This window comes from Osmerus mordax, chromosome 2 (assembly GCF_038355195.1).
Source record: "Osmerus mordax isolate fOsmMor3 chromosome 2, fOsmMor3.pri, whole genome shotgun sequence".
In the NCBI taxonomy this organism is placed as follows: Eukaryota; Metazoa; Chordata; class Actinopteri; order Osmeriformes; family Osmeridae; genus Osmerus; species Osmerus mordax.
In genome coordinates, this window is record NC_090051.1 from 14363960 (window position 1) to 14391182 (window position 27223).

The 27223-nt window shown below is 45.1% G+C and overlaps 3 protein-coding genes across 5 annotated transcripts; 1 reads left to right on the top strand and 2 right to left on the bottom strand.

Moving 5' to 3' along the window:
* Window positions 1–319: 319 nt before the first annotated feature.
* u2af1 (U2 small nuclear RNA auxiliary factor 1) lies at window positions 320–8089 on the bottom strand. The gene is made up of 8 exons (XM_067227640.1): window positions 8031–8089; window positions 7450–7537; window positions 2318–2384; window positions 1884–1933; window positions 1539–1637; window positions 1301–1434; window positions 1005–1097; window positions 320–823 (listed from the first exon to the last, which is right to left on the bottom strand). The coding sequence occupies exons 1-8, from the start codon at window positions 8072–8074 to the stop codon at window positions 622–624; spliced, it is 777 nt and encodes a 258-aa protein (XP_067083741.1). The 5' UTR covers window positions 8075–8089; the 3' UTR covers window positions 320–621.
* Window positions 8090–8700: 611 nt separating this feature from the next.
* gabpa (GA binding protein transcription factor subunit alpha) lies at window positions 8701–14624 on the top strand. Of its 2 annotated transcripts, none has more exons than XM_067229184.1 (10): window positions 8701–9058; window positions 10851–10952; window positions 11061–11205; window positions 11371–11455; window positions 11979–12203; window positions 12381–12575; window positions 12741–12794; window positions 12899–13024; window positions 13283–13475; window positions 13620–14624. In XM_067229184.1, the coding sequence occupies exons 2-10, from the start codon at window positions 10876–10878 to the stop codon at window positions 13840–13842; spliced, it is 1323 nt and encodes a 440-aa protein (XP_067085285.1). In that variant the 5' UTR covers window positions 8701–9058; window positions 10851–10875; the 3' UTR covers window positions 13843–14624. The 2 variants fall into 2 exon arrangements, with proteins under 2 accessions (XP_067085285.1, XP_067085293.1); XM_067229192.1 differs by lacking the exon at window positions 8701–9058 and adding an exon at window positions 9718–9791.
* A 309-nt stretch (window positions 14625–14933) lies between these two features.
* On the bottom strand, window positions 14934–26932 carry LOC136957832 (amyloid-beta A4 protein-like). Of its 2 annotated transcripts, XM_067252037.1 has the most exons (18): window positions 26758–26932; window positions 24156–24323; window positions 23357–23486; window positions 23133–23245; window positions 22691–22869; window positions 22090–22334; window positions 21720–21890; window positions 19930–20072; window positions 19742–19816; window positions 19447–19605; window positions 19197–19325; window positions 18916–19015; window positions 18566–18633; window positions 18274–18418; window positions 17953–18006; window positions 17784–17857; window positions 17536–17682; window positions 14934–17443 (listed from the first exon to the last, which is right to left on the bottom strand). In XM_067252037.1, exons 1-18 carry the CDS (start codon window positions 26815–26817, stop codon window positions 17342–17344), a joined length of 2262 nt encoding a protein of 753 aa, XP_067108138.1. In that variant the 5' UTR covers window positions 26818–26932; the 3' UTR covers window positions 14934–17341. The 2 variants fall into 2 exon arrangements, with proteins under 2 accessions (XP_067108138.1, XP_067108147.1); XM_067252046.1 differs by lacking the exon at window positions 21720–21890.
* Between the last annotated feature and the right edge of the window lie 291 nt (window positions 26933–27223).

Consider the following 27223-nt stretch of genomic DNA (forward strand, 5'->3'; position numbering starts at 1 on the left):
AGACATCAGTCCTCCACGCTATCCTGTGTGAGATTTACCTTTCAAGGCCAGTAATGAGACTTCAGTAACGAAACAGCAAAAAACAGATTTGGTTGGAGGATATGAGATGAAAATTAATTTACTTATTCTCTTGTGATCTGTTAAGTACTGTATGAAAGGAATAGTTTTCAAAAGAATGTCAATCTGAACCACAAGCCTTGTTACTTGTGGAAATTAGAGGAAGGTATCTAGAAGTTCCGCCTCTGCTTGTTCAACAAAACTCTGCCAGTCAAACACTTCATCTTAGTGCACATAGAAATCCAAGCAATGTGACTCCCAGTCTCTACTGACATGAAGAAACTCGACAAATCCTTTTATTTTTTTTATTGTGAAGACAAGACTTCATATGACTGAATAAAAATGCTCAAAAGAGAGAACAATAAACAAGGTCAAAATTTCAAATTCGTTTTGGTCGACACCTTTCTTTGTTGGGTCTGGTAGAGGGTGAGTGAGAGGGTAGGGATTGGGTAGGTGTACATGAGAAGAATGGCTAAAAGTATAAAGAGGAGATAGGAGAACAGACAAGGCAAAAGGAGAAACAAGAGGAAAGGGAGGGTACGGTCACGGATCATCAGTTGTGGTTCAAAATCTTCCAGAACGTTCTCGGTCTCTGGAGCGACGCCTCTCCCGATCCCGTCCACCACCACCACCTCCTCCTCCTCCTCCACCACCACCACCACCACCTCCTCCTCCTCCTCCTCCGCGGCCTCGTTCTCCTCGATCTCCTCTGTCCCCTCGTTCCCGCGAACGTGAGCGGCGTTCCCTCGACCGTGAGCGATGTCTACTGGAATGGGGAGAAGGACATGTCAGTCAGGCTTACCATAACATGTTTCATCCTTTTACTTTCTCAGGTTTTTGAGAGTTTTCCTCGTCTTCAGTGGGTTGGTTAATTAATTAAAGTTGGTGTATCTATACTTTGTGAATATGGGCCAAGGGAATCAGAAACGGAGGTAAACCAGCAGTACCTCTTCCTGCGTCGTCCATACAGCTCCCTCCTCAATTCCCTGGAGATGGGCTTCAGGTGCATGAAGTTGCAGAAGCCGCCACGGGTGCACTCCCTGTGGAGGGGCGCTGGGGTTAGTAGAGTAAGAGAGCAGCACTGCAGCAGAGTTCACGTTACTTTTTAGAGGATGTCCCGGGTACACGTTAAGCCAATAGATAAAAGGCCTAACATGTATACCATTACCTATTATACTGAAGATTAAGGACAATTAACCTTGGAACATTAAACAATATGCCATATAGTGTCAATAGCACTGACCCCATTTCATACTGGCGACAGCAGGCTTCTCTGAAGTCTGTTACGGGGGAAAGCTCGGCTTGGATGGGCTGGCCATTAAACCATCGATTATTCAGATCCATCACAGCCTTCTCGGCATCCTCCTCACGACGGAACTGGACAGAGAAAGAGATTGAGAAAGGATTGGAGGTGAACTGATTACAATTCAAGAGACGCCAAATGCAACAGTTCACCCTCTCACAACATCATCCTCACCCACCTTCACATAGACATTCCCCACCAGATGGTCTCCGAGGTTGTCACACACATTCATCTCTTCCACCTCGCCATACTTTTCCTCCATCTCTGCGAAGACTTCCTGGAGCAAAAAACATTTTACAGTACAGTGTGATTTTTTTTTTAACTCAGTGGTACATTATGCAGAGCCATAAATCAAATTAAAGACAAACAAAAGATTGAAGCTTTTCAATAATAGCATGGTTATCTGCAGAGCTGGATTGAAATACAGCGCCCACTCCATTGTGGCTGGTGGCGAGAGTAAACAATCACTAGACACTGGTGGAAGTGAACCACCATTTACAGGTAATGTGTTAAAGATAACCACCTCGAAGAACTCATCGTAGTGCTCCTGCATCTCCACATCGCTGACGGCACCTAGTGGTGACGGGAAAAAAAAAACCTTCAGGGTCAAGCAAACCTGAGAACATCCCCTTCAAGGTCAGCACAACTTGCAAAGGGGGGGGGGGGGAAACTTGCGATGTCTATTTACTATTAAAATGCAGTCAACTTAAGTCTATAGCTGTGACCTTCTAACAGTCTTCAGACATGTATAAAACTGAGTCTAGTTTATTGGACTAGCAAAAGCACTCAACCAGAGAGCTGACCATGTGTACAAGGGTTAAGGGGATGGATAATGTCAGACACATAGGAGAATGACAGTGTTGGCATACAGCATGATATGAAGGTGAGAGAGTGACAGAAAGCAAAAGAGAGAATGACTTAGAGTACCAGATCCCTGTTAGGGGGTGGAAAACTTACAGCGCAAACCATCAGCAGACTGGGCAGTGTTTTGAGGGTTACGGTAAATGTTCAAGAGGGCAATAGTCTGAAATACAAAAACGTACATTGAGATATTTTCAAGCAGGTTTTCTAAAAAGGTTTGTTTTTATTAGCATTATTAACTGTACTACCCCAACCCCAGCAATCAAATAACTAGCTGATCAATATCTGAATTCTGGTGTCCAAATGGGCCCCAGTGGGAGCTGGCAGAGGACTGAAAGAGAGGTTAGGAGGGTCCACTGCACTGGTCCGAGCTGCAGGAGCAGGGGAAGTCAGTGAGAGTCTCAGAATGACATTGAAAACTATGGAAATAAAAGGATACCATTTGTGATCAGCCAACATTGAGTCATTATTTTAGATCAACAAAACAAGTCGTCAGACTAATGGTAAGAAATACAGAATGTTAAGTGGCTGTTTGTCAGTCATTCTGAGACACTCAGGAAACAGTACATGGCAGTCAGACCACCATCCCTAACTTACCTGAAGAGTGCAGCAGTAGACCAGCTGTACAACTCAAGTCAACCATAGGCCAAAAGTATTTACAACCAAATGCACCATTTAACATGCTACTTGGACCTCACCACTACGTTTAACACAACCCATGCACACCAACTTCACACCAATTAGCCAATATAACGCCTGTTCAAATAGCCTGTCTGTTTGGCCTAAGAGGCTGTCTTTTTATAAGACCTCAAAGCTAAACGCCTTTTTATGGTTTAATGCAGACTAAAAAAAGTTCTAAAAAAGGTGAGAGATCAGTAGGAGGGGAAGGGATGACACAGAGCTAGTCTAGAATCCTCACAGCTCAAAAGATTTCCAGCCTGCCATTGAAAAAAAAAATATATATATATTGGGGTATCCTGATACCGTTGTCAAATAAGGCATCCTTTGCTACCATAGAGGTGTTATGGCTTCTCCTGCTACAAATGGTGAGACAAACAAGACCTCACAAGCATGTCAAGAAGCCTGCAGAAACCAAAATATTGGGAACGGGGGGCAAACTAAAGAGGAGACGTAAAGGGCTAACGCCCGTCCAACATCCTCCGCTACACCCATGTGCAGATTTGAGAGGGTCAGGAAGGTAAATTCCAATAAGCCACTCAGACGCCAAACTGGAGCCGTCGGCCCATTTTTGTATTTATTTTATTTTTTATAAACCCTGATCTCAACAAATACATATGGGTGTGGGCTTAGAGACTGATTTGAGATTTAGAGACTATGAGAGGACTAGAGCGGATGCACTTACAGTGTGAGCCGTCGGCCGTCTGTGCACTGTTTTGGGGGTTACGGTAGATGTTTTGAATCAAGATGGTCTGCAGAGGGAAAAATAAAAATATATAAAAAATATAGACTAATTTCCCCCATAACTGTTGCACTAAGTAATGCAGATCATGTTGAAGGTGGAGTTTGGTTTGTTTCCTAAAACCTTCATAAAATCTTCAACAAAAAAGAATCCTATGGGAACCTAGGAGGGGGAAGGGCAACATCCCTGGACCTAAAGGAACCTACAGATTTTAGGAAGGAAGTCCGCCAAATTCCAGGACCAATAGGAACCTAGAACCTACAGGAAAGTAGGTGGGTCAAATCTCTGGACCAATAGGAACCTAAAATCTGCAGGAAATTGGGTGGTCCGAATCCCCAGACCTACTGGAACCTAGAATCTGCAGGAAAGTAGATGTGCCAAATCCCTGGACCTATAGGAACCTGGAAAAGAAGGCAGGTACCCGGTCCTATTGGAACCTAGAAACGGAGCCAGGCAAGTCCCTGGACCTATTGGAACCTAGAAAAGGAACTGGGGCAAGTCGCTTGACCTATAGGAACCTAGAAATGGAACCGGGGAAATCCCTGGACCTATAGGAACCTAGAAATAGAACCAGGCAAGTCCCTGGACCTATTGGAACCTAGAAAAGGAACAGGGCAAGTCCCTGGACCTATAGAAACGCAACCGGAGATATCCCTGGAACTATAAGAACCTAAAAGCACCGCAAATCCCTGGGCCAAATCCAAGGACCTCTGAGAACCTAGAATTTGCAAGCCAAGTATATGGGCCAACTCCATGGACACAAAGGGAACCAAGAAAAAAAATAGAACCCAGACATTAAAGACTTCCATCAAAAACATCTTGGGACCTATGGTAATTTACAAGTGAAGAAAGACCTGGATAGATTCAACAGGCAGACAAAGGAACAAAGCTAAGCGGGATTGGACGAGCTGGGTGTTTGGCGTGCCCTCTTATGCGAGGTAAAAGTTGTAAGGGAGCAGTCCGAGATTTTGATTAAGGTACAAGATCACCACGACAAGGATGTGCCGTCATCAGAATCTTAAAACAGCAACTGCAGCAAAAAAGGGTGCTGAAATCTGAACTTTAGAGTGGATGTCAGAATTCCCTGGTTCTTTAGAGAGCTAATACAATAGACAATTAATGACTTATGCTGATGAAGAACACTTCCATTCCTTATGTACTTAATGCCGGAGAGTAGTAATGGTGTAATAAAACGGATGGCATTTATCAAACGCTATAGCCAATTATCAAACACCACCACCCAATTATCAAACAGCACCACCACATTTATCAAACGCTATAGCCAATTATCAAACACCACCACTATTTGAATTAATTTATTTTGACCACTAGGGGTAAGAGCCTAAATTTGTCAGCAAAACATCAAAATAACACTTGCAAAAGTAGCTTCAAGCAGCAATGAGGGGGCCAAGGAGGTCAAATGACTCAAACCTTTTTTGGCATCTTCTCAACAGGGTTCAGAGTATATCTCCAAAGTTTGGTGTGAATGCATCAAAGAATTGCTAAGATATGACCCAAATTCCTGTTTGACGGCCAACTGCCATTTTGATCGGCTCTAACAGACAAGCAGTTTCGAAAATCAAAATTCAGTTTGATAACCGATTTTGTGAAACTTGGTCCGAAGATCATCTGGGCCGAATTAGTGGCCTGTGAAAAGTTAACACCTTTAAGTAAAATCCAAGATGGCGGCTGCATGAATTAGTTTGACATGACACGTTAAGATGGTTCAGCCTTGGAATCTCACAAGAGACAAAGCAATGACTATTAGCTAAAACACATTTTTGTGTCCGTTCCATTTACGTCAGGGGCTGAGATTATCGTGACCATTGGTATACGTCAATCACAAAATCTTCATCTTAAAGGATGTAATAGCTAACGAACATCATCTTGCTGCACATAGCTTTTCGAGCGCTGTTGCCTTGTTAATGGGGTAGGAGAGCTTGCGTAAATTGAAAGTAGCCTATAATGACTGTCTTAGGATACTCCTGAAGAAACCCAGGAGTACTAGAGCCAGTGAGCTGTTGTGTAATATGGGTTTAACCACCTTCATGGCCTTGCTGAGGAACCTCACTTTTAAGTTTTTGAGTAGGCTGGACCCCTCTACAAATTTTATAATTGATCTGATGACAGACCCTGGACACAGCTGTCAAGTACACATCTAAGATCTGGGAACACTGGCATGAGTGGCCATTTTTTTTTATATATATATTTTATTTTTTTAACTGTGAATATATATATGTATATATATATATATACATATATTCACACAACCACGCGTTTCTAAATAGGGTCAGTTGATTGGTTGGTGCACCTCAGCGTCAAAGTTGAATATTTCTCAACTTCCTGACCCCTTCATTGCTGGAATCCGACCATTGCGTTGCTCCTTGGCTCCTCCCCCGACACCCGCTTTCACATTGCATCACGTCGCTGTTAGTGTGAATGCCCCATAGGCGGAGACATATTGTACACAGTGACTCTCGGCCATGGAAAAGCAAACCGGTTCTCATGGTTCTCTTCCACTATGCTACCGGCTCGACCTGCCTTCTTTGGATTTCCATCTGGCAAATCTGGTACCTTGTGGGTTTTTTGGTAGCACCTCCGTTGTGGTACCAAGTGAGCCGAGACGATACCAAAAACGTGCAGTGAAAACACTTCAGACTGCTGATTGATCAGAGAGAAATGCGACACGGGACGTCCCGCCTAAGGCCGCAATTTTTTTTATAGCGACTAAAATTGTAGTGGCCTACAAAAAGGCCAATGTCTAACAGCAGACGCAAATTTTTACACTGACTTGACACTTAAAACCGCAAAACCAAGCTCTGACCAGACGACTGCAGTTGTTCCTCTGTGTTGCAGACAAAAGGGATCCAGCGTTCAGTGTTGAAAAGGACATGTTGAAGTTGCTTCAACATCAAGTCGTGGAAAACGAAGTATGTGGAGGTCAATCGAGTCGATGTTCTGTTGATTTGTCTTACCTTGTCCGATTGTCCTTCCATAGCACTTGCAAAATCAAAGCAATATCTATATCGATAGATATAGATATATCTATCGATCAATCTTACCACATCAAAATAATCCTGGTCCTAGGCCATGATTTTACAATACTAATACTTCAGATTGTCCTAGCAGTCTAAAATAAACTGAATAATTTTACAGTGCAAAATAGCCTACCTGATAAGATTGTCCTACCTATCTAAAACAAAGGAGTAGGATGATTTTACAGCTTGACAAAAATGACGCAGTAAGCACTGGTATGACAATCTGACGGGTAGGATGAATTGTCAGGACACCTGTACCATGAAATGGACAAGCAGCTTTGCCTTTAGAGGGTTCAAGATTGAACCTGCACTAGGACCGACAGTAAACTAGAACTAGGTTTGCGTTCAGGAGCAATTGTGCATTACTGTATAGAGCAGTTAATTGCAGATTAAAAAAAAAATTTGTTTCACTTAGTAAAACCATACACCATCTCCAAGCTGTAACCTATTTTTTAAACAAAACTTCTAGCCCTGCTGTGTGTGCTCTAACACAATCTTCTGGGCTGATGTTCTGGGAAATTGTAGGCTATATGCTGGAAACTTGAGATGCACAAAGAAGGGAAACGGCATTGCATATTATAAGCTATGTAGACCACTCACTGAACATCAATACAGTAGTACATCACATTATTCAAGCACATTAAAGGTAGCATCTATTCCAGTGTCTCCCCTCAGGTCCCATCAGAATCACTTGGAAGTAAAGACCGATTATGGAGATATTAAGTCAACGATTTTAAAAACCTATTGCCGAAGTATATTTACAAACTTACCTGACTGAAGGTTGGTTTATTGTGTAGTCTGGAGCAGCGGTCCCCATGGCGACAGGCTCCAATTTTGAAATAGAAAGAACAGTTGACCCTAGAATTGTGGAAGGTAACAAATGGATGGTAGCGTCAGTGAACGAAGCATGGTTAGCCGCTAGTTCACCATTAGCCTACAAGATAGCCTAGCTAGCCATCTAGGCTAACTAGCTCACGTTGTAACTTTTCAGTTGATGTTTTAAAATCTTGAATATAACTCGCTGTTTAGATTTTACAATTCGTTGCCAACCAGAATACCAGCATTTAACTTTGTATATATTAGCGAAAATAAGATTTACCTATTTACTTTCAATCATGCGTAAATTGTCTGTTCAAATGTTTTGTATCACGCGCGCCAGTCAGAGCCCATTCACTGATGTGCATATTGAGCTAGCTAGCACAGCCCTCACAGAACCGCCGTTTGGTCTGCATCGTGTTTAGGTAAAAATCCATCGTGTAGAGTATTTGCTAGCTGGTATTCTGAGGAAAGTGCATTGACAGTGATTGCTGGTTTTGTATAAATAGTAAGTTAAAGTAAAATATTTACTCACTTGTCTTTCTCTGTTCCGAAGATGGACGCCAGGTACTCAGCCATTTTCGATTCCGTTAACCTCTCTGCAAACACTTCCGGTGTTAGGCCAAAAGTGGCTCCCCGAGTTTCTCACGTAAATTCAATCTCATTGGTTCTTCTTCTTTGTTCACATCTGCTGATAATTGGTGTGCAGCATACATGCTTTTGGGTCAATACATGCATGGCATAGTTAGCCGTGAGTAAATGCTTTTGGGTTGAACTAAACCCATTGTAGAGTCTGGTTACAAATGATTCCCAACAGTAAAATAACATAGGCTACCTAACTCATAAACTCAGGCTCGTTTGCATGTCAGGATCTCTCATTTTCCCTCACTGTGAGTAGGCCTACATGATTCATTAAAAAAACATGAAATTATATCCTCCAATTATCTGTTTCTAGCGCTACTACAATGTAAGTATTCAGCTCTATCAATCTGCACCAGAAATCTAATGGGGATGGGATAATGTGTTTAGATGTAAGAGGTTGAAATGGACTAGGACTAAATACTTAACGATGCCCATCAAGTTAGACCATGCTTTATTATAGTTGCCACAACCAACAGCAAACAGGCTACAGTACATTATAACATCATAGGCCTGTTAGCATTTCCCTTAAGTGGACACAATTTTCTAGGAGCAATACAGGTCTGTATTATGTACGTACATTAAATAATTACATAAAAGGTAGTGAACATATCATTACATAGAGATAAGCGACACTTCTGACACATTTTCTCCAGGATAAATCCCTTATATTATCAGGACAATAAATTAAAGGGATTTAATCTGGAAAAGTATATAAATTATAATATCTAAAGAAATCCCACATTATCACATGGTCAACAAATTTACCAGAGTAGCAAAATCTGTCTCCAAAACTAGTCCCCGCCCCTTCTCTTGTTGACCAAAAACTTGCATGAATTCGATTTGAAGGCAGGCCTTCTTGCTACCCAACGGGACTCGTACGAAGTACAGAATCTTGGAGGTTTGAAAACAAAATCAAAGGAGGTATGTTTATTTGATATCCATAATATGTAGTAAATAAGTTCATAACAAAGAGGGTGAACACTTTGCTTATCAGTGTCTGCTATTGTGCCTCGTCAATCTTCCCGCTATTTTGTATTGAAAGACTTGCTAGCTATCATAGCTAACAAAGTTACAACTCATATGCTAGCTAATTGACTAGCGAGCTGTCTTCATAGTTTAGCGCAAAGCCAACTAGCTTGTTAGCTAGATCACAATTATTGTCAAGTAACTTAGGTAGGTAGTTACTGAACATCAAGCTTAACATATGACTGGTTTATTGGTAAAAAAAAAAAATCTGCTAAGAATACCCAACTAACAAGTTAGTAATCCAAACACATTTCAAAATAGTAAAAAGGTGCAATCTAAACATTTAGGCTAGTAACAGATTGGTTCTGCGTGGGTTGGTAAACCATGCAGTATGCTGCATCGTCTCACATCACTAGTTCACCCGCGGACTTAACAAACATTTTCTAAAGTTTCACAAAAGGATCCACTATTTACTAATCATCAACTCCTTGTTATGCTTGGTAGCACATCCCAATAATGCACGTAGTTAGTCAGTCAGGATGCTACTGCTAGCTAGCCGCTGGCTAATGAATGCTAGCCTTTCTGTGAACGCAAACACGAGCTAAGCTGACTGGTTACATGTATTCTCAGTCTGGTCGATGCAAACGCCGAAGGGTTGTCTCCCTGTGTCCAGTTCTTCGAGGCTTTGGTACGTTGTGCGCTTAGTTGAAAATAAGTAGAGATGATTCTAAGTTATAGACCGCAAATCCTGTATTTGTATTCTATTTCGAACGAGCAAATTACGCAGGTATTTCCCTTGACAGCTCTCGGAAGTCTGTAAACTTAGCCAGGATTTCCGGCTCCTTCCATTTGCCCTATGCTGTTTTGTTTCCGTTTATTCCATTTCCGTTTTAAAGTTTTCAAGATTCTAACTTTCCAAGGGAATCGTAATCGAAACGCAAACAAGTTATTGTCGAAATGAATTGTTATCGTCAACTACAGTTGTGTGCTTCATATGAGACTCGAGGTCTGTAGTGCCTCGCCCCTCTGCGTATTCTCGGACCGAATTATGTCTGATCGCGGTCATATTTCCATAAACAAAGCACAACTATCCTACACCTATTCTATAGGCATTACAGTCACAAACACGAGCGAAATGAATGCGCTAGTGTACTTTGCTTAGTGATAAATAAATAAAAAAGTATGGATTTATTAAGCGATGGCCTATTGCAAGGCCTGTACACATTTGCTAGGCCTCGCCCTCGAGTGGGCAAGTATTAGTACTTTGAGCTCACACTAAAGTCTCACTCACCCAATGAGAAATCGAGGCTTTCACCATAACATAATTCTGAAGTATGTATAGTGCTGTTAAAGCCCCTAAAAAGCGCCTTTCTTTTCCCAATTTAGAATTACTTTAAGACTACGAAAGATATCCAATGATGTATTTCGCCAGTCTCAATTTCAAAGACCTTAAGAATAACTACATTCTGAAAATTCTTTGAAAATAAGGACATTTCGATTATACATACAAATATTTTTTTTTACAGATTAAACGTTAAATACATAAATATACTTAAATAACAACTAAATTTAAATGTACAGTACATTATATTATCTGCGATTAAATATCTATTTAATGGTTGTTATAGTTGCTTGTTTGTCTTAAGAATTTCAGTGCCCAGTCTGGCAATGTGTGAGCTAATATAACTCTTAAAGATAAGTTGTTATCTTATTTACCCTATATTACCCTATTTAATTGTTCTGCTAGGTAACTCTTGGGAGGGAGCTCAACCATGTCTAAAAGTGAGACAGAGGAGATGATAGAGATTGAGATCGATGGACAGGAGAAACAGGGATGTCTGGAGGAAGGGTGAGTAAATGAACCTTTGACATGACTTGGTCAACAGACCAAAAGCAGTGACTGGAACCGTCTCCCCCCTGTCACCACTTATGCTTCTGCCACTGTTGTCATCTTCAGGGTGGAAGAAACAACCATTACATCGGCCGACTTGATCCAGCAGGACATTGACATCAACGAGCCAATTGGCAACCTGAAAAAGCTTCTAGAACCCCGTATCCAGGTGTCTCTGGACGGCTATGACATCTGTCTGCAGGACATGCAGGTAGAAATGGAAGAAGTAGCCTCTCTGTTCTCACAGTGCTATCGGCCTGTTTTCAGTTTGTTCCTATCTTTCCGTCTTCCACAGTACTTCCCATTTTAAATTCAATTTAGATTTTCCACTGCTAATTCTCATCACACTCTCTTTCTGGATCTTTTTCTCTCTCAGCTACATCCTGACCAGAGCCTGTTTGACCAGGGAGTAAAGACAGATGGCACAGTGCAGCTCAGCCTACATATCGTCACAAAGCCAGGTACTTGATGCACACACACAGACACACAGACAGACAGAAGACCAAGCTACTTTAAAGATGTAACCAAATGTTCACATGCAATGGGAGTCAGTTGGCTGAGCGGTGAGGGAGTCGGGCTAGTAATCCGAAGGTTGCCAGTTCGATTCCCGGTCATGCCAACTGACATTGTGTCCTTGGGCAAGGCACTTCACCCTACTTGCCTCGGGGGAATGTCCCTGTACTTACTGTAAGTCGTTCTGAATAAGAGCGACATCTGTCTGCTAAATGACTAAATGTAAATGAAATATCCTGAAGAAGATCTCAGACCAAACTGTCAACACTGAATCTCTATAGTGTTGTTATGTGTGGAGGTGTATCTTCACAAGGTACAGAAATCTAGTTATCACATTTAGTCACTAGATTATCAAAGGTCAACTCTCCCACCTTCAAAGTGTAGGACTCTTAAAGCACACTGCACCCTCTCCTTTCATCTTCATCATCCTTCTCTTTCCCCTCTCCTGTCCTGCTCTTGTCTGTGCTCCAGGCGAGGAGAAGCTCAACATCCTGGAGATCGTGAAGCCGGTGGAGACAGTGGAGGTGGTTATTGACCCCGACGCGGCAGGGGAGGAGGGGACTCTGGTGGAGGAGGGTCAGCTGATCGCCATGGAACGCTCCACCCTGGCGGATGACACCTCGGAGCAGGTTACCCGCTGGGCGGCCGCCCTGGAAGGCTACCGCAAGGAGCAGGTCCGTCTGGGCATCCCCTATGGTGAGACACAACCCCATATGTATGTCGTATGTTAAGAAAACTGAAATCTTCAGCCTTGGACCATAAACTTCAAATGTGTCTGAATATATCTCTGTGTGGTACATTTTGTGTCTCTGTTACGTTTTAAGTGAGTGCACACATTTGAGAACATATTCCTTGTTCTTCTCTTCCCCTAAGACCCAGTGCAGTGGACAGCAGACCAGGTTATCCACTGGGCTGTGTGGGTGATGAAGGAGTTCAACATTGATGAGATGGAGGTAGGAGGGATTCACATCCAAGGTCGTGACCTCTGCTCCTTCAACCAGGAAGAGTTCTTGCAGAGGGTCCCCAGTGGAGAGATCCTATGGAGCCACTTGGAACTGCTGCGCAAATGTGAGTCACCAGGAATGTGTGTGGGTTTGGAGACACTGTTCAACTTAAACGCATATACGTGACAAAATACACATGTATGATACAAGGAAAACACATGAACTACTTTGGACACTAAACAGTGTTAACAGTTGAAGAAACATTGTAATGTTGTTTGTGTTCTTCCAGATGTATTGGCCAGTCAAGACCAATCTGGCGAGGCCACGGTCACCATTGACCAACGTAAGTGGACAGACTCGGACAAACTGAGATTTTCATAAACGATGTATTCAGTAAAACAGCTCATGCACTGCCTTTTTTTAAATAACCCCAACCCTACCCTCCAGCGGTCCAGATCATCCCAGCCCCGGTGGCCACGCCCACCACCATCAAGGTCATGAAGCAGAGCCGTGGTGCCAGAACCCCACGCATCTCAGGGGGGGAGGAACGCAGCTCACCTGGCAACCGCACGGGTAGGTATCCCCAGGCCTCCGCGTGCATTTGCGTCTTTTACTTCAGACACTAGAGGTGCCCGTGACCATGCCGAACGAAATGTTCCATAGAAACAGAACGAGCTTTACCTCGCCACGTAAGTTCACACAAACGAGGAATGTGCTGTGGCAGGGAGGTGCATACGATACACATGTTCCGAATCTGAAATATCTAAAAAGTACAAGTCTAAATCATTCATACACATTGAAGTGCTTCCCCATGCGCGCGCTTGTCCGTAGGTAACAACGGTCAGATCCAGCTCTGGCAGTTCCTGCTGGAGCTGCTGACGGATAAGGACGCCCGGGATTGCATCTCCTGGGTGGGCGAGGAGGGCGAGTTCAAGCTGAACCAGCCTGAACTGGTGGCCCAGAAGTGGGGCCAGCGCAAGAACAAGCCCACCATGAACTACGAGAAACTCAGTCGAGCACTCAGGTCCGTGTCGCTGCCTCCGTGTATGCGTGCGCTTCCCTTGCACGCGTGTCATTTCCTGAACAAAACATGGCATGTTAAGCTTTGTTTTGGGGTAGTCAGCCTTCTATTAAACATATTCTGACCATCGCCTGTTCTCTCCCCCAGGTATTACTATGATGGGGACATGATCAGCAAGGTGCAGGGCAAGCGCTTTGTCTACAAGTTTGTGTGCGACCTGAGGACTCTCATAGGCTACAGCGCCGCCGATCTCAACACCCTGGTCACAGAGTGTGAGCAGAAGAAGCTGGCACGCATGCAACTGCATGGGATTGGTCAGCCCATCACCACAGTAACGCTGGCCACAACCGCATTGGATAAGGACAGCTGAGGGTCGGGGGTCATCTTTGGATCTCTCCGAAATCAACATTTGATGCCAGTGAAGATCTGTGGAAACCTAATGGGTGGAAAGGGTGGGATTGTAGCTGCAATTTAGCTGGTTGAAACTGTCACCCCTGGCTTTACCTTTCCAACCTGCTCAGATCTCCAAAGGGGCATGGGGTTGATTTGGGATGGGACCTGAGAGAAGTTGTCCTTGAGACTGATTTAAGATCAGTTTTCCGTATCCCAATCATAGCCTTTGCCGTGAGGGGTGAACATTAAACAGACCCTCCGGACCTGCTTCCCCGACACAGATTAAGCCTGTTCTAGAACTGAAGTCCTTCCAGTGGAGACCGGCCACTGTTCTAGTCTAGGACCAGGCCTAACCTGGGGAACCTGCCCTAAATAATCAGTGTCTATGGCCAACTTTGGGGGCAGGGGCGCTGTTTCTTTTTTTATTTTCATTTTATTCTAACCAGGGAGAGATGCTTTCTTTGAGTGCGTATGGTCGCGTGAAATGATTGAGACCCGAAGTCTCTTGTGTGTGCATATGTCTGTTTAAGAGACAACATTTGTGAACGTATATGCGCTTCGCATCATTGGTTCCTTCTTGTAGTTAAGTGGGGTTACCATTGTATATACCGCTTATCCATGTTTTTGATAGCCTCAAAGGGCAGTGTATTTTCATATTTTCCATTTCTAAAGGATCTGTTTTGTATTTTATTTAGTGTCTCTCTTGAGCTGGGCCTTTTCTGTCCAGCAGGGGGAGTAATAAAGTGGCAAATGTTCCTATGAAGCTCGGAGAATCTCTTTCTCATTCAGTGTCTCCGTTTGCTACACTCAAGAAATCTTAACAGAAATGTGGCTTTGGCACTAACGACAAGGAAATGGCATTAACTCATGCATACTCAGTCATCCACCATCAAATAGATTCTACCTAACAGATCAAGGCACCAAAGGCCATGAGCACATGGTCTTTCTCTTAACCCCCCCTCTCCAATTTGTCCTAGTTGTCCTTCCATGTAGCACACGACGCCCCCTCACCACACACAGACCCATCAATACTGCATGCGGATATAAACATTACACAGACCAGAGAGCTGTTTGTACATTCAAAACTTTATTGATGGGATAGTGTAGAAAGCTTTTTCTCTAAAGCATTATAAGCAAAATGCAGCGCTACACGGGAAAATTGTCAGCAAGTGTATGAAAGAAAGCCTTCATTTTCACCGTTAACATTTGAAGATGCCGACTAACTTGTCCTCACAACATCAAAACATTCACCTGATTTAAGAGCTTCAGTTTATGTCTCAGTGTCAGTATGTTGGGTAGTGTAGGATCTGAGATAATTGCACGATATGAATGTCACATTCTTGTTCACTGGAGGTTGTACTGTTTAAATTAATTTGGGAGAAATGTCACATTTGTACAGTCCTGTAATACTGATCTGAGAGCAGTGCCCTAGTTCCCACCTACAATGTGTGGGCCAGGGATCCATGAACAAGCTATGCTACCCTACATTGACTGGTCTGAGATCAGTATAAGCCTCAGCTTTGGAAGCCAGGTGGTGAGATAAGGAAATCAAATATCCGACAATAGGCAAGCAGTTGCTAATCCACCACAGGACAGACACATACACTGCAAAGGTATAAACAACAAAAGATAGAAAAATAGTTGAGTGTTTGAGACATGTCGTGATATATGGGAAATGTGTGTGGCAGGGGAGTGAGTGTGTGAGAAAAGACTAAGACGGTGGAAAAAGAACACGGGATGACAGACGTAAACACCCTGTTCCTTTCTCCGTCTCTCGTCGATTTCCCCTCTCACTCAGATGCTCCCATGCTACACGCGGCGGCGTGCAGACACCGCATGGAGTGACGAGGACGAGAGGTGGAATGTATAGAGAGTCGGCGCACTTGAAAAGGAGTAGCTGACGGATGAGTTTCACGTCGGTGAACCATCCAGAGTGACAGGAGAGGTAGAGTGGAATGCTGACGTGTCCCGAATGGAACGCAACCTGGAATGCAAGAATCCCAACTGTAAGGTTTCTCAATCCCAAGATTAGGACTAGGACCCTGCGCGACCCCTTTCTCTACAGTATCACCCATCTCGGTCCTCGTCCCACATGTGCTATACTAGTTACCAAACAGGGAACAGAGATGGGGCAACAGAAGCACACCGAACTCTCTACATGAAACTTAAAGTGCATAGAACGCAAACATTAACACAGTAACCCACTTCCTCTGTTACATTTCGTATTATTATATTACATGTATAGATAGAGCATTCTGCCCATGCAACGGACACAAAGTGAGGCATGAGGGGGGGTGGTAATTAAAATGAAAGTAGAGATTGTGTAAAGCATGTCTCTGTGACAACAAAGCAGACCAGGTTCTAAATAATCTTTTTCTTCTTCATATCACAAGATCACAAAGAAGACACTAGAAATGTACAATCCTGCTAAACGGGAGGGCAGGTCTGTAGAGGGCTAGGGCACAGGCTCACCATGGCCATGTACAGACAGCTTATCTCCCATCAATATTGCCATGCACTACAATATACTTACAGCTAATGTCTGGCTTTAATTCAATACATTACACACAAAATAATGAAAAACTGAAAACAAAACATTCAATATTCTTCATCCTTATTCTGATCGTGTAAATATATTTTTGGGGAATCTTTCATCTTTTTTTTTGTATTTGTTTTTTTTTTTTTTGCGGTTTATTTTCTTTCTCTTTTTTTTGAAAAACAAAACCTGAACCATTGGGGCGTAATCCTGCAGAGAGAGAGAGAGAGAACAGATCAGAGAAGCTCCCACCCCTCCCTCACTCCCTCCTCCCCGTCCTCATCCCCTCATCGCTAGCTCTAAGAGCTGTTATGTCACCAAATACACCACACAGCTGTCATCTGAGAGATGTGCGTGGGAGAGATGGGGGGGATGGATAGGGCCAGAGAGAGAGAGAGAACGAGATGTAGAGAGAGGATAAGAAGGATTCGTGATAGGGGTCAGATGGGCTTCTGGTAAACATTATTTTACCGGGGGACGGGGGCTGACTTCTGAGAAAGAAAACCCCCCCCCCAAAAAAACCTGGTTTTGTGTCGATTCTTTGTAGAAACACAAATATAGGTTTAAATCGAACGAAATGCAGGTGAAGACAAATACCCTTGTCGGAGCAGTAGCAGCTGTGGACGATGAGAGGATCTACCTCTACAGGGGAGAGATTATACAAGCATTGTGGCTTTGTTCCATTTAGTTCTCTAGCCACCTTCCCCTACCCTCACTCTGGGGTAGGTGTAGCAATATGGAGATGGCTTCACCTTGCTCTTAAAACAGGGTAAACAGCATTCTCATCCACACTTCTATATCCACCTATCCTGTTCAATTAGATATGTCAAAACAATTGGAATCTCGGGAAAGGGTCTAACAGACCACAATGGAACCAGGCCGACAGGTGACAAAGAGATGGGGGTAAGGAGAAGAGGGAGCGAGGTGAACGGGTAGCTCCTTAATTCTGCATCTGCTCAAAGAATTTGTAGGTGGGGTTCTCATAGCCGTTTTGCTGCATCTTGGTCAGGTGACGTTCCTCCGGTGTTACTGCAGCATCCACCTGAAACAAGCCCACACACAGCTCAATACACACACACACACACAAACACACATACACAACATACACATGAACGCACACACCCATATTCTCACCTCGATGACTCCGTGGTGGATGGAAGTGTACTGCTTCTTCCTCAGCATCACCAGGGTGATGACGATGACGGTCGCTATGACGACCCCGCCCACCATCAGTCCAATGATGGCGCCCTTGTTGTTGCCCCCATCCTCTGCAAAGAACACCTGTCAAACACCACAACACCCACTGTCAGTAACAACGCCGGCTGTCCCTCAGGACACAAGCTGTTGGTCAAGCGGTTGTGCGTTGATGTGGCTTTGGTTACCAGTTTCTGGTGATGGACTTCGTAGCTGGTGCTCTGCCTCTCCTCAGTGTCCATCCTCACTTCGGGGAATCCCTCTGGTTTTCAGGAGGACAAACGGAGTCAGAGGAGCCACACATGACGCTCACTCTAACTCAGACACACAATCTCGCACACGCACAAACCGGCTCACCAGGTCGTGTGGGGAGACCTCGGTCAGGGGCTGGACGAGCATCAACAGGCTCCACTGTGGGTCACATCAACAAAAAGCTCTGATCACCAAGATTACTATCCCTTCAGATAGTGTGTGTGGACTTGTTTAACTTGTCTTGTGGGGGGGGGGGGGGGGGGGGGGGCAGAAATCCCCCCTTCAATGGTTTTAGGGTTTGGAACTAGATTTGGGTTTAATTTATGTTTAAGGGTTGAGGTTAGGGGTTAGAGGAAAACAGGATGTTGAGTGGAATTGTGAGTCCCCACAAGAATAGCGATAAAAACGTGTGTGTCTGCGTCTTACCATGGTTCTCTGTGTTGGGCTGATTGAAGCTCTCAGGGTGGATGAACCCCAGGCGGTCCACTCCGAGGCTGGGATCAAGTGGGGCCGAGCTGTAGGCCTGGTCTGGCATCAGGGCATCGTTCCCATAACTCACCCTACTGTCAGTCTGTAAGCATAAATACGTGCACAGTTGGCCCAGGATGTGTGCGAGTGCTCGGTTTAAATTCTCCTGACAGGATTTGCAATGTTTGCTATTTACTGTGTGTGTGTGTGTGTCTGTGTGTGTGTGTGTGCGCGCGTGCGCGTAACTCACTCTCCCATCGCTCTGCAGGGAAGAGACTTGCTGAGACAGCTCTGACTGAACCTTCTGCATGAGGACAGCTAGAGAGAGAAGTTTCGTTTAGAGTCAGAAAAAGACAGATTGTTCAAGAGAGAGGGATTAAGAGAGAGATGGTTGGACAGAAAGACAGATAGTAAGAGAGAGATGATGAGTAATGTATACTTCGTAGAGGAAGAAATTGCCAGCTAAGACGGAACACTTCTGGCTACTGCAAATAGCACAGCATTTGGGAGGTGAGTCATTGTAAAATTGCTGACTAAAATATGTGAGTGGTTAATACGTATTCTAATAACTCGGTGGATGGGATTGAGGTGGGCACTCACAAACTTGGTCTTGGATTTCCTTGGCCACGCTAGGCACCTTCTCGATCAGCCCCACTGATTGGTTCATCCTCTCGTCAATCACATGCAGGTGGGTCAAGACCTTGGACGAGGCAGAGTTCAAAAAGGTTCAAAACCACAAAGGGGGCACGATAAACACAGTGCCCCACATCGAAAACCATCTTGAAACAGACAGCTGTCGAAAGCGGAGAATGTTCCCGTGAGAGCACGGCCGTGCTTAGGCCACAGGCCGGGAGCAGCACGCCTCTCTCGGGGGCTTCTACCTGCAGTCGGATCTGAGAAGCCTTCTTGGGGTCGACCATGCGGACGTGTTCGTAGTGTTTCAGCGTATGCTGTCTGTCCTTCTGCTCGGCACGCACATACTTCCTCAGCAGCCCTAACACCTGGCGAGGCTGGGGGGAGGTGAAGGAGAGATCGTTTTTGTTTTTTGAAGAAATTGGTTCCAAGTTGCCGATGTTTTGAATGACTTTTTGAATTTGTGTGTTTGTGTGTGTGTGTTTCTTTTTTTTTTACCCGGAGCGGGCTGGCCTGCAGGCTGCTAAGGTAGTTCTCCAAGGCCAGACGGCGCCTGCTGTTGAGCAGAGCCTCTACCCGGGCCATGTGGGTCTCAACCAGCTGCTGCCTCTCCCCTGCTGCCTCCTGCTCCAGGGCCTCTACCTTTTCCTGGAAGTGCTGACACACACACACACACACACACACGTCAGTACACCCACTCCACACTCGTGCTGCCACTGTTCAGTACATGCACCCACAAGCACACAATCAACCTGAGGGTACACACATGCAGAACAGAGGGTGGGTGTGTTACCTGGATGACTGCCTTCTTGTCGGCACGAGGCAGGCTCTTAGCTTCCCTCTCTGCCTCTTCCCACTCCCTCATCACCTAGGCAACAAGGGACATTGAGTCACCGGTATATCAAGGCGCACATAGATATGTTAATGGAATTGCATTTTTCATGGGAATGCATGCACACACAAACACACACACACACACACCTGGGCCATCCTGTCACGGTGCTTGGCCTCCAGACTCTCTTTGGCCTTCTGGAAGTCAGCATGCTCGTTGTCGTCTCCGGGGGCCTCCAGGTAGTGGTCCACAGCATCCACCATGTCAGGGAGGCCGGGGGCCAGGGTGGGCACTGGAGAGGTGGGGAGGCGTGGAGGAGGGGAGCAGACAAGACATGGTCATAATGGATGAACAGCCATCCGAACATAGGGAGAGAGAGAGAGACAGAGGGAGTGATGGAAGATGAAAAGGAAGAGGATTAAACAGAAAAAAAGAGGAAAGGTAGGAGAGTGAAGGGATTAGACAGGGAGAGGGGGGGGTGAGAGGCTGTTATACATTGGTCTCTGGTTGGGGAATTAAGGTCAGACGGGCAGACTGAAACAGACAGAGAAGACAGGCTGGTGTAACAGAGTTGAATTGGTCCAAGTCTCTCACATAAATACTGCCCGGCCGTGCCATCAAATTGCTGGTCTTTCAGTAGCATAGCTGGATAAAGTGGTGTCTGTGAGAAGCGGGCAGTCACATGCTTGAGTTCCAGGACCCGGGATCAAACCCCCGACAGGGAAAGCGAGAGAGGGAGAGATACGGATGAGTGGTGCAATGAACTTTGAGTCAGTGGCAGGTTAGGACAAGCCTCACTGAGCAGTACGTACAGTAGCACGAGACAAAGAGTGTTCATGTGTGAGCATATTGCTTGTGTGTGTGTGTGTAAGCGAGTGAGTGACGTTGGAGCCTAGAGATAAGGGGAATCCCGATCCTGTCACGGTGGCGCAGTGCCAGAGCAAGAAGGTCCACGGTTTGATTCCCCCATGGGTCATTGTTCAGTGCATAGGTTTCCTGCGCAAAAAAAACCCCCAATGACAACATGCAGCGCAGGTTGCTCTTCACCCATGTCCCTAGCCAGGACATGGGTGAGTACTTGGACTGGCTGGCTGTTAATGTGGCTGACCACTGCTCCTGGCTGCCATAGGAGGACAGACAGCAGGATGGGATGAAAAAGAGCGAACATGTTTTCGTCTGACACACTGGGAAGGCCTCCTCCCTCTGCCTTGCCTCGTTTCCTTTCGCAAGATTGGGGGCAGAGGTGAGGGAGTCGTTACACTGTGTGGACACACCTGGGCCAGGTGTGTTCCTTCCCCTTTAAGAGATGGCATGCGCAGAGACCAGACCTACTGACCTACTGACTCACACACCTCGACAGTATTTTTTCTTCCGTTGTTTAATAAATGACTTTAATTGACTCCGGTCTATGCTTCCCGCTTTTTTTGTTGTTGCTGTTCCTACCTCTGAGCCGTGTTCGTGAAAACGCCTTCCTGCATGTCTGTGTCTCACTGCTGTAAAACTAACAAACTAACATTCCTCTCTTCTTTTGTCAGGACTGGGCAGTGCTGACTCATGCTCTCTGACTAAGTATTAACTTGGAAGTCCCGGAACAGAGCATCCGTCTTCTGGGAATCGGCCTTGACCTGCTGACGATCCAAGATTTTCAAATAACGGCCAAAGTTCCAATTCATATGGATGAACTCCAAACATACTCTCTATGGCTAGACCAGTGTTGAGTGTTAGTAGCTAATGGCATTCTGGCAGGCACACTGTACCATACATGTTACATTCACAGAAAGACAGACACACACAAACACACCTGCAGGTGTTACAAAGATAGTTAAGTGAATGAGTGAGCCATCACACAGCGGGGGGTCAGGGGCAATTGAGGAAAAGTACCCTGGTGAGAGGGGCGCACAAGGGGGATGGGGAGAGCAGCTCCAGTCCTGGGACTTACACAAACTGCTGCTGCAGACAGACAAGCAGTACTCCTCCGAGTCAAAGTTATTCCTGTTGCCCCCACAGCCCCCAAACAGGAAGGGGGCACAGTGGCCCTTCTCTGGCACAAAGTACCAACGCTCCAACATGGCACGGCATGGCCCGGACTCAGCACGCGCCCAACACACCTCTGAGAGAGAGATAAGGACATATACAGCACCAGAACATAAAAAAAAAAACATAACTGATAATGGGTGCCATTTTACACGTCTCCACATCTCCAAACACAAGAGGAAAAACAGATGCCAACTGGCCGCTTTTTCTCACTTCTGACCAATCAGAAAGTGTATTGATTCATATGACGATCAGCAGTTCTCTCTCTCTCTCACCTCTCACAACCTCCTCTACCGACTCGGTGGTGGTGGTGGTGGTGGTGGTCATGGCGATGTTAGAGACGCGTTCACCACTGTCCCGTTCCTCCGTCACGTCCTCGTCAATGTCGTCGTTGTCTTCGTCTTCGTCGCCGTCTCCGTCCTCATCCCTGTCAAAGGCCTCTTCCTCCTCCTCCTCCTCCTCTTCTTCTTCTTCAACTTGCTCAGCTGTGGTGGGCTCTGGCTCAGCCTGGCGAGGCATGCTGGGGGTCAGAAGAAGGGAATTTAAAGGCAGGGTAATGTTGTTGAGAAGCACTTTTTTGACATATTTTCTGAAATAAATTTTGTGATAGCGACCAATATATCTAAAGATCTGACAGTGAAATGAAATCAGTCCGATATCTGTGGGGGTCGCAGGACTGTAATAACCTTGACCAATGGTTAAGGTCGGAACCGGAACTACTGATTGGACGGCATTCGGACCGAATGCAGTGATTGGACGGGCTACTTGTCTGTCTACAGATCCTCTACAGTAGTCTTTTAAGGGAGGGGGTGGGATTTATTCATTATTTCGCCTCTGTGTAATTTGTGTGTCAGTGTTGTGCGTTTCCATCCATACCTGTCTGTGAATTCTGTCTCAGCTCCACCCCACCATACGTCTGACTCCTCCCCCTCCAGAGCCACGCTGTCCTCTCGCTCCGCCGGGCAGCACACAAACTCCACCCCACGGAAACGGTCGATGCCACAAGGCAGCAACATCCCATAGTCGTGAAGATTCATGGTGCGGTCTCCGCAAGACTAGTTGTCATGAAAACAATGAGTTAGCGACAGCATGGCCCTTTTCCTTATTGCTGGTTGGTGGAGTTATCACAGGTAGTTGAGACCATCACAAACATATTTACACACTACTTAGTACCACTGGGTAAGAGAAATCAGGTTGTAGCCATTAGCAGGCTGTGGAGAGCAGTGAAGACTGAAATAGTGCTGAGTCACCACAGCAAGAACGACCCCATACATAGCGGGAGGAGAGAAAAAATAAAACCAGTGTGTTTTTGTCTTACCTCCTTGGCCACAGTGTGCCAGTGCAGGTGGCTCTCACACTGGTCCATGCGCTCCTGGTGCAGGAACTTGCACTTGTCAGGAACCAGCAGGGCGTCACTCACAAACTCGCCCACTACAATGCACACACAGCAAGTTCGTTTTTGTGCGTGCACATTAGCAGATGGACACACATAAACACAACATAATGAGTTACACACTTGTGTACAAACAATACACTGCTTACCCAGGCAGCGGTAGGGCACCACGATGTGTGTGTGGCTGCGACACTGTTTGCGTCCCTTCTTGCACCAATTCTGGATGCTGACTGGCTGGTTGGCCTCCACCATATTAGTTATCTGAAGCTCAGGATAAACCTAGGAACAAGGCAGAGCTAGAGTTAGTACACCTAGGAACAGGGTAGGGCTAGAGTTGGTATACCTAGGGAAAGGGTAGGACTGGAGTTAGTACACCTAGGAACAGGGTAGGGCTAGAGTTGGTATACCTAGGGAAAGGGTAGGACTGGAGTTAGTACACCTAGGAACAGGGTAGGGCTAGAGTTGGTATACCTAGGAATAGGGTAGGACTGGAGTTAGTACACCTAGGAACAGGGTAGGGCTAGAGTTGGTATACCTAGGGAAAGGGTAGGACTGGAGTTAGTACACCTAGGAACAGGGTAGGGCTAGAGTTGGTATACCTAGGAATAGGGTAGGGCTAGAGTTGGTATACCTAGGGAAAGGGTAGGACTGGAGTTAGTACACCTAGGAACAGGGTAGGGCTAGAGTTGGTATACCTAGGGAAAGGGTAGGACTGGAGTTAGTACACCTAGGAATAGGGTAGGGCTAGAGTTGGTATACCTAGGGAAAGGGTAGGACTGGAGTTAGTACACCTAGGAACAGGGTAGGGCTAGAGTTGGTATACCTATGGAAAGGGTAGGACTGGAGTTAGTACACCTAGGAACAGGGTAGGTTTATCCTTTCGGTACTTCGAATCAACTCTCCAACACACATTCTCTATTCCTCCACTCCCCTCCCATCGCCTCTCACCTCCTGGCAGTACTGCAGGATGCCCTCTTTGGTTCCGATGCAGCTCTTAGTACCGGAAGGGTCCGACTCCCACCTGCCGCTCTGGACGTTGACGTGCATGTTGACCTTCCCGCAGAACATGGCCACCTGGGGCTCGGCCAGCAGACCCACTGAGTCATCCCCCGGTACCTGGGAGGACATGCAGGGTAGAGATTGGAGGCAGAGGGGCACAACGTGAGTTTTATCTTGAATGTGAAAGACGATACCCAGTTCATAAACAGGTACCAAAAAAAATAATCAGGCTGTGTCAGCAAATAACGTTTTCCGTCCTTTGAAAAAGATTTACAATCAACTGAGCAGAAACGGATCTTGCTTGTCCAGAGTAAGTCAACGTGCAGTTCTCTTACACTGAAACACATTTATACCCTTCTAGTGCCCTTTCCAGACAACAAGGATTAGGATGTTTTAGAAGGCTGCAGTCTCTGTATTCCATTGTGTAACGTTGCTGTCCATTTCAGTTCTGATTAAAAATGATTAAACAGTGCAGTTAAGCCCCTGAGCCAGACAGCACTTTACAGAATCACAGCTCGCAGATCTGGAAGTTGCCAGAGACACAAAACCACCGCACAGCACTTAAAAGTGTGTGTGCATAATCTCTCGTGATACAATTTAATGGGGGATTCTGTTCACATTCACCAAACAGTGGAGAGGGAGAGAAAACGAGAAAACAGTTCAGCCAATGGGTTGGAGTGGTCAACAATGTACACTCCCCAATGCTCCAGGGCTGACCCTGTGCTCTGTAAAAAAAATATATATGTTAAAAAAAAATGTTTGTATGTCTAAAATTACAAACACTTGGTGTACAATGGCTACTGAAGTTCTTGTTACCGACTGTCATTTATTGGCCCTGACAGAAGACAACTCTCTCTCCCCTTGCACAGAATTCTGGGATCACTGTTTTTTCCTCTCCTTTTGTTCGGGCTGAGAAACAGAGGAAGTGTCTTTCCGCCTTGTTACTCCTTCCTCTCCAAAACATAGGAAAAGACTTCTGCTTGTAACAAACAAACCAAATCCTCACAAGCCTTCTGGTATTGTTCTGTTGGTAAAGCCACCACACTACCTGTAGGGTTGAGTTAATTTGTGTTTAAAAAATCCCAAACTACATTCAATACAAATGAAACATTCAAGTGTATATTCTATAAACCTCATAACTATTTCAACACTGATTTAACATTAGTTGTATTTTAACAACAAATTATCTACTTACTCATCTACATAAGTATTCAGACCAGCCAGGCACTTTCAAACTGGGTGTTGCTTTTTTCAATTAAGTAGCCTTGCTTAAGAAGATCCATTCCACCTCCCCTGGGTGTGTCTGCTTGGAGAAGGAAGTGTCCACATCCAGCAACATCAAAGTGCACACCGTCTGTGATATCAGTACAATACCTTGACTACAACAGTTCCCCATTGAACAACCGTATAACCTCCCTAAGTAGACTACACTCAGTTGTTAAGTGGTCAAGTGTCTGTCACACTATTCAAAATTAATGCGCTATTAACTCGCATAGGACTCTCTGCTCATCAGTGGTGCTTGAGTGATATGCACGCGTGTTTAACTTCTGTTTAGCTGTCTCTAGTTATCGTCTTGATATTATGCGTAGCCTACGTGTTAGTCTATATGTTGGCAGCTAAAAAAAAACTTTATTTTGCCACACACCACATGTTGTGGTGTGCAAGCAAGCTGAGCAAGTATCACAGTCTTAGATTTGATGCAGACACTCCAGGAATGGAAATGATAGGCTTTGCGACCAGCTTCAGGTTTTTACTACTTGCGGCAAATTGCTAGCTTTCACTGTATGTGAACAACTGCCGCTTCTTAGCCACCGTTCACTGACGCCATCTTGCTGATGTCAAGCCATCCTTTCGTCCTGGAGAGTAAAGGACTCGCTTGCTGCAAATGTGCAACGCTATAACGGGCATATTTTGCCTTCACGGACCGGGAAACAATACTGCAGACAAAAATATATTGCTTCGACAATCCTGAGTAGACTAGGCTTGAGGTTCAATTAGTCTGGGGGCTTAGTTGAGGTGTTATTGACAAGGCCAATCAACAGAAATTATTGGAGACGTATCAAGGAAGGGATTTTAACACATTAATAGTAGGCTATCAGGGAAAAAATGCATGCAGTCTAGTGCTACTAATCACAGTGACATGACAGCTTGCCTATTTAAAAAAAATATTGGCGAACTACTACTGTAGGCCTTTAAATGTGCCATGTTTAATAACTGACGTAGAAAACTTGCTTAATTGAGCCATATTTGGTCAACATAACCAACTTATTTGGGAACCGAATGATGCAGATCCTTTGAAATGAACGAACCTGGCAATTTAGTCGCATTCGAGATTGTTTGCAAATCGGATTTCTGTCCTAGTAGCTTACTGCATTCCAAGAATAAGAAACTAGTCAAACGTCGGTTTTGCCTACTTTTTGGTCTCGAATTGAGCTTGCCCTTGAAAGAATGGCTTGAAAGAATGAAAGAGAATGAAAATGGATTATGGACGTTAGAGGTTGCACATGAAGTAGGCTACGCATTTATTTGGGCTAGTGGGTTGATTTCTCACCTCAGAAGACAGCGTCAAGGTCGCAAGCAATAACAGCAAATATGCCGTTTGTTTCCCCATAGCGATAACTCTGTTAGATTGGCCAATCTTATGAAATTTTCCGTAAAATCCGTTGTGCTCAGGCGTTATCCCGGTATCGTAGCCTATCCTATGTGTGTGTGTGTAGCCTGCTGTGTTTGTGTGATGATGGAAAATGAGATCGAGGCTGGCCAGCTGCTCCGAAGCGTGTCACCTGACTGGGCTCGCACGGTCATGCAGGATAGGGATGATAAAAGTGAGAACAAATGGTGTGTGATGTACACAAACAATGTGCTTCAAGTTATCTCTTATTAAATAATCTGATATGAAAATGTTTATATGTTTATTAGGCCTGCTATAAGTCTAGCCTAGTTGTGCGTTAGGCACTGGAATAGGCCTATGCCATATGGCTTGGATAAGCGAAGATAAAAGAGCAACTTCGGGCATG

Coding starts and splice junctions, on each gene's coding strand:
- u2af1 (XM_067227640.1), bottom strand. CDS start 8,074: ATGGCTGAGTACCTGGCGTCCATCTTCGGAACAGAGAAAGACAA. Junction 2,385..7,449: donor ATAAACCAACCTTCAGTCAG/GTAAGTTTGTAA, acceptor TTTGTATTTCAG/ACTATTGCCCTCTTGAACAT. Junction 1,934..2,317: donor GTCTGCTGATGGTTTGCGCT/GTAAGTTTTCCA, acceptor CGTCACCACTAG/GTGCCGTCAGCGATGTGGAG.
- gabpa (XM_067229184.1), top strand. CDS start 10,876: ATGTCTAAAAGTGAGACAGAGGAGATGATAGAGATTGAGATCGATGGA. Junction 10,953..11,060: donor CAGGGATGTCTGGAGGAAGG/GTGAGTAAATGA, acceptor TGTCATCTTCAG/GGTGGAAGAAACAACCATTA. Junction 12,795..12,898: donor CACGGTCACCATTGACCAAC/GTAAGTGGACAG, acceptor CCTACCCTCCAG/CGGTCCAGATCATCCCAGCC.
- LOC136957832 (XM_067252037.1), bottom strand. CDS start 26,817: ATGGGGAAACAAACGGCATATTTGCTGTTATTGCTTGCGACCTTGACG. Junction 20,073..21,719: donor TGTCTGCAGCAGCAGTTTGT/GTAAGTCCCAGG, acceptor CCACCTCTCCAG/TGCCCACCCTGGCCCCCGGC. Junction 19,817..19,929: donor ACCGTGACAGGATGGCCCAG/GTGTGTGTGTGT, acceptor CTTGTTGCCTAG/GTGATGAGGGAGTGGGAAGA.